Source organism: Thunnus maccoyii, chromosome 5 (genome assembly GCF_910596095.1).
Source record: "Thunnus maccoyii chromosome 5, fThuMac1.1, whole genome shotgun sequence".
NCBI classification, from domain to species: Eukaryota; Metazoa; Chordata; class Actinopteri; order Scombriformes; family Scombridae; genus Thunnus; species Thunnus maccoyii.
The window spans coordinates 19,932,492-19,951,043 of NC_056537.1; the positions used below are offsets into that span (position 1 = coordinate 19,932,492).

At 39.9% G+C, this 18,552-nt stretch overlaps 1 protein-coding gene across 7 annotated transcripts in view; it reads right to left on the reverse strand.

Moving 5' to 3' along the window:
- The window catches only part of shank3a (SH3 and multiple ankyrin repeat domains 3a), a 174,236-nt gene that overhangs the window by 40,416 nt on the left and 115,268 nt on the right, over nt 1-18,552 (reverse strand). For all 7 annotated transcript variants that reach the window (XR_006096128.1, XM_042410919.1, XM_042410920.1 and 4 more), the window contains one exon: nt 3,312-3,425. Coding sequence is in view for 6 of the 7 variants with exons in the window: in XM_042410919.1 (XP_042266853.1) it covers nt 3,312-3,425 (114 nt within the window). In the remaining variant the exon portion in view is untranslated. The remainder of the gene's footprint in view (nt 1-3,311; nt 3,426-18,552) is intronic.

The window sequence follows — 18,552 nt, forward strand, 5'->3', positions numbered from 1 at the left end:
GGTTGGGTCGCTTAGTACTTGGTGTACTTCAGCCTTTATAATAACAGTAAAAATAATTATGCTGATGATTAAAGACTAAAACCAAGCATCCCAGTTTAATATCAAACAGAGGCAATGACATACAATGTCAGAGAGGAAGGACAAGGGAGGCAGAAGATTTTTAATCCCTGAGAAATAGGTATCTGAAGGTTCTGAGTTTTTCAGGATTTATGAGTGAGTGGGGCTCAATATCAGCCCCATCTCTCTCCCTCCCTCTCCTTGCTCTTTTTCTCTCTACCTCTCTGAAAGACACGCTCTGCCATCTCCACTTTGCTGTCCTTTAGAGTATGCTCCACCATCCGTCTCCTTCGCTATCTGGCCCTTTCTTTTCCCACCTTCCCCTATCTTTTTCTCACAATGCATTTAAATGGGGTATTTAGAGATTCCGGCCTTTCTCATCTCTTCACACCTACTCTGAGGTAACCTCAATCCCTCAACAACCCTTTGAAAAGGGAAAATGCCCCAATTGCTCCAGAAATAGGTCCCAGGAGATGCATGGCAAACATGCAAGAAGAGATATTTATGACAAACTTATCCTTGTCCCATTCCCAGTATATGTACCTTCTGCAACGCACAAACACACAATACATCGTGCTTAACTTTCTCACACAATGACCAGATGTTTCTCATGATGTCTTTTTGTTGGTGCTGCACAGAATTGAAATCAAATCCACTGTCAGTGCTGCACATGTTGCTGCCCCTGAGACCACAGCAAACAAAATGTGCCATCTGCTAATTAAATGACAGTCTAAATAGGGATGTGGTCACATTAATCTGATGTACTCCCAGTTGTTTACAACGGGTTCATTTCAAATCTGTCACAGTAGCATGAATAGCAGATTCATCATGGTCAGCACATATTTACAGTGTGTAGTAAGGATGATAATCCACACAAAATAGTAATTTTTAGTTCTGTAAAACATCAGCGATTAATGTCATATTTTGGTGATTTTTTTCTCATGATTAAAAAAAAAAATCAGAAAAGAGCAAGAAATCCTTTGCTGAAGAGACAGGCTGATTTCTGAAAAAAGTAAAAATAAAGTGTAATGCAAAGCAACTAGCGAGGTAAGTTGAATTTCGAGTAATTTTGAGTAAGGGACATTACTTTCTGTTTATTCTCTGGCAAAGAAAATAAAATTGGTTCCTTGACATATAATCTCAAACACGACTGCTTTCTGTCTACCGATATGAAACATGCAATGCTCAAGTTCAGGCACATTCTCAGATGGCTGTTGAAAAACATTGTGAGAAATAACACACTGACGTAGAGGTTGATGAGGTGGGCTCTGGTCAAGCAAGTACACCAAAAAATAAATTACAACATATCACAAAATAACTCCTGTAAAGCACTGAACATCACAGATTGATGGTATAATATAATGAAGTGGGTGGATTTGAGGATGAAGTTTTTCAAACTGTGGGTTCATTTGTTGTCTGAACACAATAATTTTTTTACAGTGCAAATTACTGAACTGAGCATCTTAATTTATTTGTAATATATGTGTGTGTGAGCTTTTCAAAGCCAATGCTGTTTTCTGCCACTGCAGTGTTTTTAATAACCCCGAACTTTAGTATTTTTATCAATTTTGAAACTCCTTAATAATAATCACTTTAAAAACACAACAAATTAAAAGTGAGACATTTTGAAACTGAGAAAACGTACGCAAAGAATATGTGAATTATAAAATGTTTATGTCATTTTATTGTTATTTTGCTGATGTATTGCTAGGAAATATCCTTTTACCTTGTAATTGATGCTTTCACTGTCTACATGTTTTTAACACAATCTAAACTGGTCGACCTTTCCAGTGCACCTGCGTTTAATTAGGCACTAATTAAGTGTCACTGAAAGCTTGACAGTCCTCAGTGGAAAACTAAAGACAGTCAGCACTTAACATGGGAGGCAAATGTCAACTAATGAAAGAGAAAAAGCAAGCTTTGAATACTTTTAATAGGCAACAAGTTGTTTTAAAAGAGAAATTATCAAACACCCACAGTCTTTCAGCACCTTAGCTTACATTATTAAAAGAGATCTTGAAACAGAGAAATACTGTGATAAAAAAGGCCTTGCAGATCTACTATATGTAGCTTCTATTGTATGAAGTTTTAAGTATGGACAAGTATATTGTTTCTTACATGTGTATAGTTCGAATGTTTTTGTTTTTCCAGACATCTTCAAATTCATTTTTAAAATGAGCCATTTGACAATGTACTTTGGTAGCCCAATGTTATGATGGGAACACATACAGAATGTTATTCAAGTGCAGATGCAACATAAGCAGATGCTTATGTTGTCAAAACAGGTGGATATACAGGACTCCCCACCATTAAGAATCAGGGATTCAAATTTTAAATTTAATCAGTTGTCATCAATTTCACATTTAAATACAAAATGCCTATTTTTCCAATGCTTTGACAGTTAACCCAAGGAAATTAGGTATTAGAATAAGTAAATTATTTGAATTGTAACTTAAAACAAAATTGCTACTCCTGCGTTGCCTGGCCAAAGTTCAAGGCATTAAACATAATAATTCTGTACAACTTCCAAACTTTTCTGGAGTATTGTACATTTGGTGAGAATGCACTTAAACTATGTTAAAATTTACTATTGCCTCAACAAAAAGGGTTGTAGCCCACAAATCCCTGTGTCAAGTGGAAAAAATACATTTGGTTCACTTGGTGTCCTACTGGCCTTGCTGGTGTTTATTTATCTGCCTGGTCAGAAGTGAGTAGTTAGATAATACTGCAATGTGCTGTGATGCACAAGTAATGTCATTGCTGCTTTGAACATTGTTTTTTTTATATTGTTGATCAATCGAATCATAAAAATGACTACTAAGAATTTTTCATTAGAATCTATATCTGATATTGTAGATAGCACGGGGCGGTTGCAGGAAAGGTATTTTACGGAGAGAATTTCTGTAGTCACATAAGTGGTTTATTAAAATGAATAGACACGCACTGAGTGGGAAAATCAAGAATGTGATCTGGAACTAGACAATTTGTAATCATATAAAAAGTTTCAAACATTTCTAAATGAATTCACAGCGTAATTAAAAGTTAAAGTGTTTTGACTACCAGATTATTTGTTTACCCCTGTAGATAACAAATGCAGATCCCCTGAAACCATGAACAGACTTACTTTGCTTTTCAGCACCATGGACAGAGCTACAACCAACCAGCGGTGCAACACACTACAGCAAGACAGAAAATTGTTGGAGTGTGACAGTACAGTGCGTGTGTGTTTGTTTATGTGCATGCAGGCATCTTACCTAACCGTGGGTCATACTGCCTCATCTGAACTTCTTCCACACAGTCTGCTGGAAACCAGCCAGTCCTCCCTTTGACCGTGCCTTCCCAGAAACCTCCTTCCCCTATACTCAGCACTGACAGAGAGAGAACAGGGGAGATCTAAATTAGTCAGATATTGTCATAAAACAAACCCAGCTGTCATCATTGTGAGGTTGTGGAGCCTTTAGAAAGCCTTGGAAAAGAGACAATAAAGCACAAAGACCCCTATAGCAGAGTGAGGTATTTAGCTTTTTATGTTCTGGGTTCATAAATTATAATGAGGTGTGCATAGAGGAGGAGGGAAGGAGAGACAAGAGAGAGGAGGAGAGAAAGATTTTAGTTTTACAAATACACAAACATTATTAACTCTTACAGTACACTGATGCAAGGTGGGAGAAGCTATGTGAAAATATTGGTCTGTAACTAATGTACCGTACTGAGCTGCTTGGGCAACATACAGGTTTAATTCTTTCTCATATCAATAAACGATTTAAAAAGAGAGTAGTGAACGACTACAAAAGTAGAGAGAAGAAGTTGGAGTAGATCAGGAGAGAAAGGGGGAAAAAAAAGGAAAGAGAGATGGTGAAAGAGAGCAAGAGGGCGGGAAGGAGAAAGAGAGAGATTCCTTCTAAGTTCCGCTGTGGTAATTAGAGATGAATGTATAGTTGATATTGATCTTCCCTGCTGGACTGAGCCAGCACGCTCATTTCTACAACACTCATCCATTATCCCAGCAAGCTAACACACACACACACACACATACGTACACATCCACACACACTAAGACTCCTCAGAGATCACCAGCTGGAACTGAAGCTTTGCCTGAGTGAGCCCTTCTTCTAAACTGGTTGCTAGGATACGGCAGTGTGATGTTGCAGCCAGCAGACAGCCTGCTAAATGATGTAGTCTACTTCCTCCAAACTATATTCTACTCCGGCATGTGGGGACATGTCACGATGATGTAACCTGAGGGCACTATGAGAAGCAGCCAACCGGACTTCATCATAAGTGACATGATAGTAAAAGTTCAACTAACCATCAGCCATATGACTCTTTCCTGTATCATGTAAATGACACAGATAATTTTCTCCAGAACCTACTGCTGCACTATGCCCACATCTTACTTCCCCCAAAATGCAAGTTCATCTGATTCCTGTTCAGAGACCCGGTGAGTCATCTGTCATGTTTAAATCAGCCTGGTTGGAAACAATAAGTTTATAAATCTCAAAGCACGCTCTCTCCAGGTTTTTTCCTGGCTGCGTGTTGTCTTTTATCCAGGCAGATCATGCCAATAGAACTTTTAATGGTCTTCATAGAGCAACAGAATTGTTTCTCAGTGGCTGTTTCAAGTAAGCTGATCAAGCTGTCATCCTGTACATTGAAACAGAGCAATTTACCATAAGTTAGTCTACTTACATGCTCTTTAAAAAAAAGAAAGAAAGAAAGAAGGAAAATTAATTCATGAACTTGAAATGCAAATCCAGAAAACCACAACATGTTTAGTCTCTGCTAGGCTCAACGTACACTAGATTAGCGAGAAGCGGCAGGTGAAAGGGGAGAATAGCTGTTTATCGACTCCCGGCAGTAAAAAAAAAAAAAAAACCCATGACACTCAGCACACGGAGGATGCATGGACTGATCCCCCTCTCTGATCTCAGCTTAACACAACTTTACCCTGCCTGTCTCCTGAGAACAAACTCCCTCTCTGTCTCTTTTTCCCTCTTTTAAACCCTTTATTATCTCTCTCTCCCCACCTCTCTGTGTTTCTGAAGGACCTTCTCCATCCCTCTCTTTGTCTCTGTCAGTGTGCCCGTCTATACTGTAATGGTGTCCCTGCAGTAGACAGGTGCTGGCTGTGCTCTCTGTTCCCCATTGACAGAAATGAAAGAAAAGGTGAGACCTCTGATTGATCTTCTAGGCCGCCCTCGCACACTTCCCTCACTCCCTTCTCCCCCACGCTACTAATCCATTTCTGGTCCTTGACACCAATGCTTGACAATTTGGACAGAATCGACCACTGAGTATGTAAGAATGCAAGCAAAATTCACACAGGAAATGCATGTCAAAAAACTATTTAATAAATTTGAAATATCTACATTCACCCAGTCACACTGTAGGCAATTGCAATCACGCACATATATATGTACATACAAACACCCCCTTCAATTCAACTTTAAACACACCCAATGCCTGTAAAGTCAAGAAAAGGTCTGTGAAATATGTACACATACAGCACACACACACACTCCCACAGAGGCATATTAGTACATAACATATAATAATCCTCACAATGCCCTCAGCATGTGAGAGCACAGACACAACATAAACACACAGAGAGAAGACACAGTGGACAAAATCTCACTGCCCCTCTTACACTCTTAACAAGTCTTTCTCAAAATAGAAATGATAATTATTTTGGCTAAATTACAGTGGTTGATACATACAGTGTAGCTAGATCTACGTTAATTTGCTATACAGCACTTTACATCTCACACAAAGGCACACACTACACGCATGTAAGCAAAATGTCCACATAGCAAATAGGCATGCCTATACAGTACATACATGCCCTAACATGCACTTAGAGAGTTCCCTGCTGTGTGACTAACCTCTACCTTACACTGCCACTCAGTTTTGGCGCTTGCCAACACTGTGTTGGCATGACAACTGTCCCTGTGAGTCAGATGTGGGCTCATAGGAGCCAAGTGGCAGGAAGGAACTCAAACAGTGCATGTATGTGCAGGTGGATTTACAATATGTGTGCCGTGTTGATTTTTTCTTCCAACCAGACTGCTCTGGGACCAACGCCAGGTAGCAACTATAGCCCTAGTTGCAGATTGTAGAAGGAAAAGGCCTGCCTGCAGTCAAGTTTTTCAAGAGTGTGCATTGATTTTTTGGATCTTTTCTGCCACAAACATTCATACTCACTGTGTCACACGTGTTGCAAGTAACAAAAGTAACACTTAAGTAAAGAAAAGAGTGTTTCACTGCTTGTATTGTTGGTCCCTCTGGTGTCCACATTGGGCCATATGTAATACAATGAGACAAGCCAGTAGTCATTGTATGAAAACAACAAAACAATGTAATTTCTCAAAGTTAAGGGTCCCTTAGATAAACAAATCAAATCCCAAAACAAACTATTTGCAAGGTTGCAAGAGCACTGAAAAATAGTCACTCCAGAGCTTTGTAGTTTGATTACACGGCATTCAAGAAAGCACAGGCTGTGGTTTGTAACACTCACTTGCCAGCAGTCTCAAACTGCTGGTGACTTTAAACAACTGTACTCACTAATCCACTCTGCCAGGTCATAGTCTGAGATATTGCTAGCTGAGTGTTTGAAAGATAACTGGCCACTTTGCATCGAGGGGTGCAGAGAGAAGGCTTAATAGACCACTGAGTCATTTGACAATTAGCTCATAGATGCTCTGATAAGTCTATGGATGACTTTGACAAACTTTTGCTAATGCTCATATTTTTATTTTTGAAAAAAAAAAAGACTTAAAAAAGCCACCACTCAAACATTTTTAGGGACTACTTGAAGTATAGCCTTCTATGGTTCAAGACCATAAGATGTAAGTAGCCCTCCTCAGTCAGTCAGGAAAGGTGGAACCACACATACTTGCTGTGGCTCTGTGTCGGTGGATACTGGATATATTGTAATGGCTTTATGAGACTATATTACACGTGTGTTATACAACTAGAAATAACCCAAACTTAGAATTTAGATGAAAAAAGACAGGAAAGAGCAGTAGAAAATTGGTTTGAAAGTGCCAAATGTTCATACTGAAAACCCTTTTTCTTCGAAACTTCATTTCTGAGATTTGAGACATAAGAGCTCAAGAGCTGGATACCAGTGTCAAAATGAAGAAAGTAATTATTCCTCTAATGGATATCTCCTGTATAAATAATTATCTTGAAGAAACGGCATGAACAATAGCTGAGCTCCAGCAGGAAAAGAAATACACTTAGATACTGTCAGTGGGACTCATGCATACACTGGAGACTGAAGACTGTCTTTAAGAAGAGTTGCTTCAGTACAAAACAAATTACTTTTTTTTCCTACTCTGTTCCTCTCTCTGTGGAGGTCTATCAGGGCTTAAGTAAAGACCAGTTCGCTACGTAAGGCAATAAACACCTCAGCTGGACACCAGCTTTTCCCTCCACTGCACAATAAAAAGTCAACTTGTATCACTAGAAGCAGTGACCTGCCATGCTGATTCATAATCACCTCCACAGGTAAACTAGGGGGAGCAAAGACACAGCATATGTTGGCATGCTTGAATACACATACTTACACATGAACATACACACACATTCACCATTACACACATGGCTATACACTTAGTAGTCAGTTTATTACGTACACTTCCTTTAGGCATTAGAACAGCATTAATTTGTCTGGGAATTACTGGATAAGCTCTACGGGAATATTGTGAGTGGAGCTGAGTGACTGTTGCTGTAGTTTCAACAGCACCACAGTCATGTTTCTGAAACCATTTGATGACAATATGTGCCTTGAAACATGGTGCATCATTATGATGGTGGTGTGGATAAACTGTAGCCATAAGGGACAAAAACTTGGTTATCAAAAATGCTAAAATATGCTGTCTTGTTTAGCCATTCGTCAGTGGGTATCGGACACCCTGATGCGCTAATGTGTACTGAAACACACAATCACACTGCCACCACAAGCCTGTGCTGTTAGTGCCTAACAGGATGACTCCATGGATTCATGCTGCTATTTTCAGATTTTTTTTAATCTGCATAATGTAGAAAGGGCTTGACTTTGTCTGACAAGCAGCTTTTTTTTTTTACACTCGATGGTCCAGTTTTGATGATCCTATGCTCACAAGCTCAGCATCAATGGCTAGGCAATAAACCTGATGTACTGAATTACCAACATTTTGCATCCCCTGCCAACCCATCTTTACGCATATTACAATTATAAATAAACTGCCTGAATCCAATATACTTTAATTTAACTGAGATTAGTTTGACAACCCAGTCAGCATGAGAAATTAAATATTATGCACTAATGTAGTAAAAATATTTAGTTACTTTTATCATTAATGAACTAATTGTGATATTTTATCATCATAGAGATTTTTGGTCGTATCATCCAGTCCTGTCAGCGTGGTTTTCGGCATTAAGACAAAGTCTGACAAGATGACCTTGTGTAAAGCAATGTTGAATTGAGATGTGATTTCTGGTCTACCACACATAGCAGTCATGTGACATATAATTGTGTGCAGGGTGTATAGTATACCGAAATAAACTGACAACTCAGAGTATCACCAGTGTTTCAATACTGTACATACAGCCACTGGCATTCATCAATTGTCAATTATTTCTATTTTTCTTTGTCATAGACAGACAAAATAACACACAATGCCAATTAAACACTGAACATGTCCATGTGTACTGGACAGTAACCCCGGTCCAACATATTGTATTGTATGGCCTTATAGAAATTCACAGCATGTTACCACAGTAGATTGTATATTGTAGTATCTATACAGCTCCATTAAGGAAAAATTCTAAGCTTATATAAAATAACATAGACACAAAGCTTAAAATGTGACCAGATATGACAGCAGCATGATATAGAGCCCCAGAGAATGAAACAAAGGAGAAGAATCTGACAAAAAGAGGCTTTCATTCAGCAATGACAAAGAGAGATGAGAGGCAGCTAAAGACAGACACAAGCTGACAAAGGGAAAGAGCTATGTTTCGACATGCGCCTAGTTATTCATGACTGTCCAACAAGACTGCTGTCTGGTGAAAAGTCTGATACAGTATACTTGTGTGTGTGTGTGTGTGTGTGTGTGTATGTGTATGTGTGACTTCTGAGTTTTGCCCTTGGATAAGTCAGTCACGACTCCTGGTTCAAAAATAGCATCAGTGAGGATGCAGAGCTATTTATACTCTTCACACACCATGCCTGCAAGCTTCAATGCATCCCTGCTCGAGTGAGTGTGTGTGTGTGCGTATGTGTGTCTGTACGTACTTGACGACCATTTGAGCTCATTTTAATTCTTGCTTAGCTTTGCTGTGTTGCTTTCAGCTGAGTCATTCATTTTCTTATAGCAATCTCACCATCTTTGTTTCTCTGTATACTGAGTAACCACACACACACACACACACACACACACACACACACACACACACACACACACACACACACACACACACACACACACACACACACACACACACACACGTACATGCACTTGTAGAGAGTGACTGTAACTGTCATGAATGAATGAATGTGTGACAGCTGGTGAGGTAAGGAGTAGACTTTTCAGGACACACAAACACACAAACATATTTTTCCCAGGTAACAGTGGGTGCGTCAGACTCCTGTATTTGCCTGCAGAAACAGACAATAAAGGATGCAGCTGTGCTGAGAGAGGCTGATGGCTCCCTGCCACTGATGCACTCACACTGATTCAGACAAAGATGCCATGAAAGACTTGCCAAAGCCAAAATACAGCTTGATTTCCATAAAATGCCACAATAGGATTTCGCATTAGATTTGCTGTAAGAAACATGGAGAAACTGCATATCTCTGATGTCATACCAAATGGAAATATTGTGCTATATTATTACATAGCAATATTCAATGTGGGAAATAATATATTGGGAGGGGATGATTAACCAGTGTGTGCAACTATTTAATTCTTAACTGCTGAATGAAATTTGGTGTGGGCATTGTGCATCACGCCACTTCAATTTGTCTCTTGAGATGTTGCACACTATTCTGAATGCTTTCCATTTAACTGCTCTACGAAGATTATCTCTCACTTGCCTTTTCATTTTTCCAGTTTCCACTTTTTTTTTTTTTTACTGCAGTCTTAAAGCAGATGTAAATTCTAGCACTTATATATTTAAAAGCATCACATTTTAAGTAATGACTGCACATTTTCTGCAGCCATATTCCACAGTTACATAATGCAGACGCTAAGCAAAGAGATGACAGCAATTAGCAATCTAGCTGGTAGACACACCTGATTATTTATCCTTGATAGCATCGTCTTACACACACATTTTTTTTTATGAATAAATAGTTGTAACCTGAAGCTGTGTGGTGAAACAGACTATTTTTTACCATTCTGTTGCTGCTCCCTGCTGTTCACTTCATGCCCAATGCTCTGCTTCTCAGTTTTCTCTGCGTCTCTTTAGCATAACAACTAACAAACACCAGCTCTCAGCATTCTGACCAATAGAGTTGAGAGGTGTTAGCATGTGAGCCTCAGGTAGACAAAAACTTCAAGTGATTTTAACCAACAGTTTAAAACATTAAGCTTAAGTTATAAGAAAGAAAATGTGTTACTTTTTTAGCATTTTTAATTTTATTTTTTAATTTTCTGTTGCCAATTTGAGTACAGCAGCTTGATTTTCAGCAGCTCTAGCAAAAAAGATAGGATTTATCATAAGTGATGATATATTCTGAATTAAGATTATATTTAATTATACAGTTAACAAAAATAAATACATCAGTGTCAGAAATCCCAATCATCCAGTCTCCACATCAAGTGATCCCCTCTGTGGTCGTGACCTCTGGGTCGGCTCCGACTGTACTTTTTAAAAAAACTTTTTTTTTTCTGATGTGCTGCTAATTGACAAGGCTTATGTGTGTTTGCTTGTGATGTACAGTAAGTGTAATGTAGTGTGTGAGAGGGACTTGCTGAGTAAGGCTTTTCTGGATAAACAGTACATATATCAGCCTATATAGCTGTGTGTGTGTGTGTGTGTGTGTGTATGAGAGAGTGAGTGTGCAAAATAAAGTGTGTGAAGGTGAGTGTGGAGAGCATTCCAATAACCAGAGTGGAGCTGTTATTAGATTTGGATCCCTGCACTCTTTATTAAACCTCAGCTCAATCCAATGTAACAGGGAGAGAATAGAGTTGCATCTTTATGAAACAAGGGGGACACAACCAGAGACACACTAATAAAGGCCTACACACACACACACACACACACACACACACACACACACACACACACACACCCAACAAAGAAGAGCAAGAGGGGGGTGACTTTGCAACACGGATGGTCATCATAATCTGTGATATATGAATGAGAGAATACATGTTAGTGTTCTGCAGGGAGTATAGAGGACATGTGGAACATGAAAACACAAAAAAGAAGTGATTTATAAGGGCAGAAAAATATGTTTAATGAAAAGGATGGAGGTGGACATGGATAAGGAGAAGCCGAGGTGCCTGGCAAATAAGAGAGTGATGTGGAAAAGGGTGAGTGGACCCAAGAGTAGATACAAGATTGGATGAAGTAGATAGCCAATAAATAAGAAGAAAGAGAGGTAGTCATATTGCTTTGAGTTAAATGTGTGCTGTGGTATGCTGCCTGTTCATCCTCACAGGACTTCTTTTGCTTAGAAGAGGGTGAGGGAGTGGTGCAGTCTCTGGCTCATCAGTATTCAACTGAGAGGGAGAGTCGGGGGAGGGAGGGAGATAGAGAGAGAGAGAGAGAGAGAGAGAGAGCGAGAGAGAGAGATACAGACTTGAGTTTAAAGAAAAAAATGAAACAATGAGAAACTGCTTTTTGTGAATGACAGAGTCAGAAGAAGGTGTGGAGCAAAAGAAGAAGGCTGCAGAAAAAAAAGAAAAGTGAGGAGGGCAGGAGTGTTGTAAATTATAGTGGGAGGAGGAGGAGGAGGAAGAAAGGAGGGAGGAAAACTCCAAGGCTGACTCAGAGGGATCCCTCTTCTCTTCTCCTCCCTCCCTCCCAGGCTTAAAGGGGAGCTACATGGCATTCCTCTTCTTTCATTCTCACTTGCTTTTTATTCCATCTCTCATTCTCTCTCTCCTCCTGTATCGACCCTCAGGTGGAGACAGAAATAGAACAGACTACCTGATAGTTACTCTGTCTTAGCTTCTTTTTTTTTTAATATTCAACACAATGGTGAATTATTACTAATATGAATACATGAACACACAGAAAGCTACATCTAAATATGGACACACCATGATATGGAAAAATCATATCTGGATATTATCACTTACTATACTGACTAGCAAGGAACAAAAAAATAGTGGGGTCCTCCATCAGAGTATGCTAGAGATTGACTAGCTGTGGACCAGCCATTGATTGTCTGTTAATAGATCAGTGATAGATTGTTTGTTGTTGAGTCGTTAATCACACAGCTAATCGTTTGATTGACCAGTCAGGATGTCACAGAAATGATGGTGTTTATGCCGTGATAAATGAACATGCTGTAATGAGCTGAGCAGTGCCCTGTGCTCCAGCCTCTGCTACATATTATTACATGACAAAAAAATGCTTGTTGCTGACTGAAATTGCATGTGGCTGCGTGAGAGAGTTGGATTGGTGAACGGTGATGAGGCTGAATTCAGGGACAGTAGTAAAAAGGATAATCTCAAAGGTAACCTTCCATCCTTGTTTGATTGTTTTTTTATTCCAGGGAGACTCTACAAAACCTTAACAAGAAGAGGTCACGACATGAGGCTTTTTAAAACTTGTAAAAAGCTACTTTACCTGACACCACCGGGTAAGGACATGACCTTTACATTCACATTTTCACACCCATGACCACAAAGCACGTTGTCGCTGTACAGGGCAGAAGACGCCTGTTGCTAACAACCATCTGGAGTCATTCATTCATTTCAGGCTTGCCATCTCTGTGTCCAACTCAAACAGTGTGCATGACATTGTACATGATAGAGTGATTGTAAGTCAAAAGAAGATCAGTGTTTCTGTTGAATATGTATCTGCATCAGTCAATGGCTCCTGTTTATGCAGCAGTGTTCCTGTTCATGTTTATTCATATACTGATTAACTCTGCAACTGCTGTTTCTGCTGTGTTTCTAATTAGCATTTTGTGTAAGGCTACATCTCAGTAAATTAGATGTACGTTAGGCAAGCATGGGTTTTAATTTCAATGAGAGGGAAAGTGGATGATTCTATGAGCTAGGGTGCACTGTATGGACATGTTTCAAAAAGAAAAAAAAAACAAAAAGGATGAGAATGTAATAGGAGGACAGGTGGTGTGTTCAGCAGGGAGCAGGTAGGTGCGTGGGCGGGACTTTGCACCCCGCTGCTACTCTGATTGGACAGCTAGAAGGCGAGCTGTGACATCAACGTCCTTGCCTTAGGCTTGTGACCCTGTCCGGTATCAATAACACACACACACACACACACGCACGCGCACGCGCACGCACACGCACACGCACACGCACACGCACACACACACACACACACACACACACACACACACACACAAACTTGGAACATTATGAATGACTGAGTGAAATCTGTTGATAAACTGACTAGCCTCAGGTCTATACTGTGATAACACTGATTTCTCCTGGGAAACATGGAACACACACTCTAAAACTTTCAATCCAAACACTCTTTCCTCAAATGTCTCCTTGCACGTTGCACTATGGTATTAGACATATTTGTTGTCACCCAGACTTTTCTAGTGGGAGGCTGATGAGGGGCAAGAGAGTATATTAACATTGGATAGTTATATGTTTGAAGTATATTACGGTATATATATTACCTCACTTTTGTTATAGCTACACTTTTTCCATCTATGGATCATATCCAAGACGCACTAAACATTTGCCTTATTGAATATGGCTAACTGGTGAAAAGATACATGGATTCCAACTCCACCATTTTTATGGCTTAGTTCCACTACTTAAAATCATATTAAAGAAGCCATGTGTGCTAAATTCTTTCACATGTTGGCAGGTCAAAAGGAATTCTTTTTATGCATGCACATGAATCAATATGACAGCAAACATTTGGTAGTTACACCCCTATGTGCTCTCATACTGTAACTGCACGCATTCAAATGCATTAAACACACCTGATATGGTCTCAAAATGTTGGTTGTCTAAGTGATGTGGGTTTGTGCTGAGAAGAGTAAATGTCGCAGGTATACTGAGATCCCACATGGAGTTAAGGAAGTGCAAGTAAATGAGTGGAAGACAAAGAAACAGTTACAAAGTGTTGCAAACTGCAAAATAAATGATCAAAAAACACCATATAGGCATTCACATAATGTGCATCTCCTACTCATAAAAAAAAGAAACTTATTACGGTTTTTCCATTTACTCAGGTCGGTCCACGCACCGAGCCAACCCACGATGAAACATGTCTCCACTACAGCCTCACAGCAGGCAATAACTGTGGTGAGCCACGCTGCTGTAGTCCTGCTTACTGATGACCCTCCTTCTCCCTCTCAAACAAGCAGTGTGTTGCCAAGGGGGTGGGTTTGGTTTTAACTTTGGTAGGGACATTTTTTGTTGGACGGCTAAAATAATTGTGTATGTGTACTTTCTCTTTATGTCTCTTTTTGCTTTCATAGGCACATGTGCTCACACGCATACACGCATGAAGAGCCTGACTCTGCAAAATGTTTACTTTACTGAATATGCATTTGCTGACTTGCTTGAAACCGGACTTGTATCATAATTTCTTCTCTGATTTTTATATTTGATTTTACAGATGGACTACTTAACTATGAATCTGAGACCAAAATTAATATATCAACATATCATAGACTGTCAATAAATGTTACGATAAAATAAATGTATAGAAACCTGTAGGTGATATGCTGCTCTGTAACTCGCTGTTGTAACGTTTTCAAACCTCTCCTGAGATTCTGTCCTTCTTTCAGTTTGTGGATTTGGGCGACACAACTCAACTCACAACGAGAGTTTCATGACAGAGCCACAGTGATGCTCAAACCTATTTTTAAATCATCTAAAAAACTTCTATTTGTATTATTTTTCATTCAACTTATGGCTATATCTTTCACAATGACATTAGAACTCACCTGAGAGGCTGCAGTTCACCTGTTTGTGTGTCTCTGTGCTGCTCAGGCTGCTGCTGACAGGATTTACATCATAAAATGATGCCTGACACAAACAGATCAGTTGGACAAACTGTGGACAATTGGTAACGTTCATATCTTAATGACTCATATAATAACTGCTCTTGATCCACTCATGGAAAAGGGGAGAAATAGCATTAACACCTAACACCTGAAATTAAACATAATATCAAATGATCTTAGTTTTGTCCAGTGAAGTTGTTTTAAATTCTGTGACGTTTGGAACATTTAAACTATAAATACTAACCACTTCAGATTCTCCACCTCACTGACTCCACTACTGCTGCTGCTGCCAGGCTGCTGCTCGTCAACAATGCATAAAGCTTGAAGTTGCGGGTTGCCAGATCATCAGGTCGAGTATCCCCCATATCCTGCTCTTTCACTCTTTATCATAATAGCACATTTTTTGCCGAAAACACACAAACCTGGCAACTCTGCAGAGATTTTACCATTAACATCATGTGGACTTAAAGCAGCTAGATTGTTTGAGATCAGTAAAAACATTGGTAAGGACAATCAGCTTGATATTGGTAAGGACATGTCCCTGCTGTCCACACCCAAATCTACGCGCATGTGTTGCAGACTCAATGTGTGTGCTGGAGACCAGAGAGAAAGCTGTTTAACTGTTAAGTCTAGTTCTGTAGCTTTTAACTGAATCTCTGTGGGTTGAACTTTATTTTCTCTCCTTTGTTTCTGTTTATACTTTCAGATAAATTTCCTGATCGCTCTCGGCTGTATCGGAGCCCAACATTTCTTGCTTTTACTGCTTCCCATAAAAAGCTTTTAAATGACAAAATAACAGGAGTGATTGTGAAGAATTTATAGGAAATGTAATGTGTTTATGACCGAATTAGCGGAGCTTTCTTAGTTATTCTTCAATAAAAAATAGGTCTACACAACAATATCTGTAGATATTTGGAGCTATTTTCAGTTAGAAATAAATTCTAGAAGGAAAAGTACAAACAGAAACAGCCACAGTGAGATGTTTGAAGAAAAGCTGTAGACAACAGGCTTACTGCATTTTCAGTGCACCTCCATGTAATGGAAAAACACTGGCAGCATGCCAGCTCGACTTGAGTGCTCCCGGCATGGCTCGGCGCGATTACCCCCAAAACAATGGAAAAACGCCATATGTCGCACATGTACATGTATTTGTGTGTAGGTATACGAGAAAGAAAGACAAGGAGAAATAGACAGAAAGGGCAGCGAGAGAGACAGAGAGAGAGAGAGACATTTCTTCCATATGTGCCTCGGATATTAGGACAGCTGGTTGCTGAATACTTGAAGGATGATGTTTATCTAACTTGTGGGAGGCAATTACTTACACTATGCTGCACAAAGACAAACACACACAAAGGGAAGCACATAAGCAGACATACACGTACACATTTAGACACACGTGCACACATCACACATGCACACACACACACACACACACACACACACACACACACACACACACACACACACACACACACACTTCATGCTACTACCAGACAGAAAGGCAGTCTAATTAATTCACCCTAAGCTCACTGTGGGCAGCTAACAATGATATTTAGTCTAAATTCAACACTTAACACACAGGCTCTCATCCAACCTCATTTGCAAGAAGCAGATAAAAAGAGAAAATGGAGGAATATTTCCAAAAATCAGAGAGGAAATACGAAGGTAAAAGAATATTGTTTCTCAGAACCAAATGGGTCTTTTGGAAACTCACTAAATGCATAATTTGATCATTTTTATTTCTGTCTTAAATGATATGTCAGAACTGTAATGCACTTAGCACCTGTTGCTTGGTAACAGACAGAATGCATATGCATTTTTGTCTTAACAATAGCAAGCTGTATGGTTAAAAACATAATACATTGTGCACTGAATCATGTGTATAGTCTACTGGCTCTCGTCCTTGTTCACAGCACACATGACATGCACATCAATGTACATATATGTGTAGCTATCGTTGGAGGGAATTGAATACACGAGAGGAGAAGCATATCTACAGACATTGTAGTCAACAGGAAGCTTTTTCAGTTCTATGGCAGGTGTTTAGTATTCCAACATTAATGAGTGGACCAGCTACTGCGTGTATTCCCACAGATCAAAACAGCAGTAATAGCTGCTCTCTGAGCCTGTGGGAAGCTAGACATGCAATAATACATTAAAACCTAGCATACAGTATGTGTGTGTTTTGTGTCGCTATAGCTGGTCCAGGTATCCTCCACTGCCCATAGCAGTGTTAATATTCTGCACACACTGGATGCGGCCAAACCCCATTAATCATGTTTGTGAATGTCTAATCTCAACGTTACTTGCGCTGCTTTCATTTTCATGGCTGTCTGCAAGATTTATAATGGCGTTTGGAGACGGTGCATGTGGTATGTGTGGGTATGAGTTTGTGTGTGTGTGAGATGTAATACACTGTTACGGAAGCATGCTCTTAAATGTGTCACCTTGTTGAGGAGAAGAATGTCTTGAACGTGCAGTTAATGCTCCCGGGGGGGGGGGAACCAGCATGTTGATACACACATCTGTTCCTTTAAATGTGTTTTTGTGTTCTTGAGTTTGTGCGTGTGTGTGTTTATGTGTGTGTGTGTGTGTGAGTGAGTGGGTGTGTGTGCATAGACAACTGTGCGGAAAGCTTGACCAGGTTAGGGTGGCATGTGTCCCTGTTTGTTACCATGGTGACAGTAAGTGGCCTTTCAAGAGATGTCCATCCGGATGATGAGATCAGATTACATCAATGAAGGGAAAGAGCAGAAACAAACACAGGGGTGAGCAGGGGAATGGGTATAGAGAGAGGATGCAAGAGGGTGGGGTATGTGCCCGGGGGATCTGTTAATGGAGTGTACCAGAGGGATCATCAAACACACACACACACACACACACACACACACACATACACAGCTGGAAGCATTATCAGAAACACACGTACACGTCCGCACAAACACACGAAGGCAGGCGCACACACACACACACACACACACACACACACACACACACACACACACACACACATACAGACTAACCACAAAATCTGATAATCTTAGAGGCACCTATTTCTTTGATCTGCCATCAAGGACAGAAGCACACACACACACACACACAGACACACACACACACACACACATACACACACACATATACACAATCAAATACATAACATAACCACCCCATGATACCAAGTGCTAGTTTTGTGGTCCAGTGGCAGTCAGTGAGTGAGGAAGGACAAACAGATCTCATTACCTCAGACTAACAGTCTGCTCGGAGAGCTGGATGTGGATGACCCTGCTAAATGGTGAACAGGGTGTCTAGAGACATTGATCTCAGACAGCGGA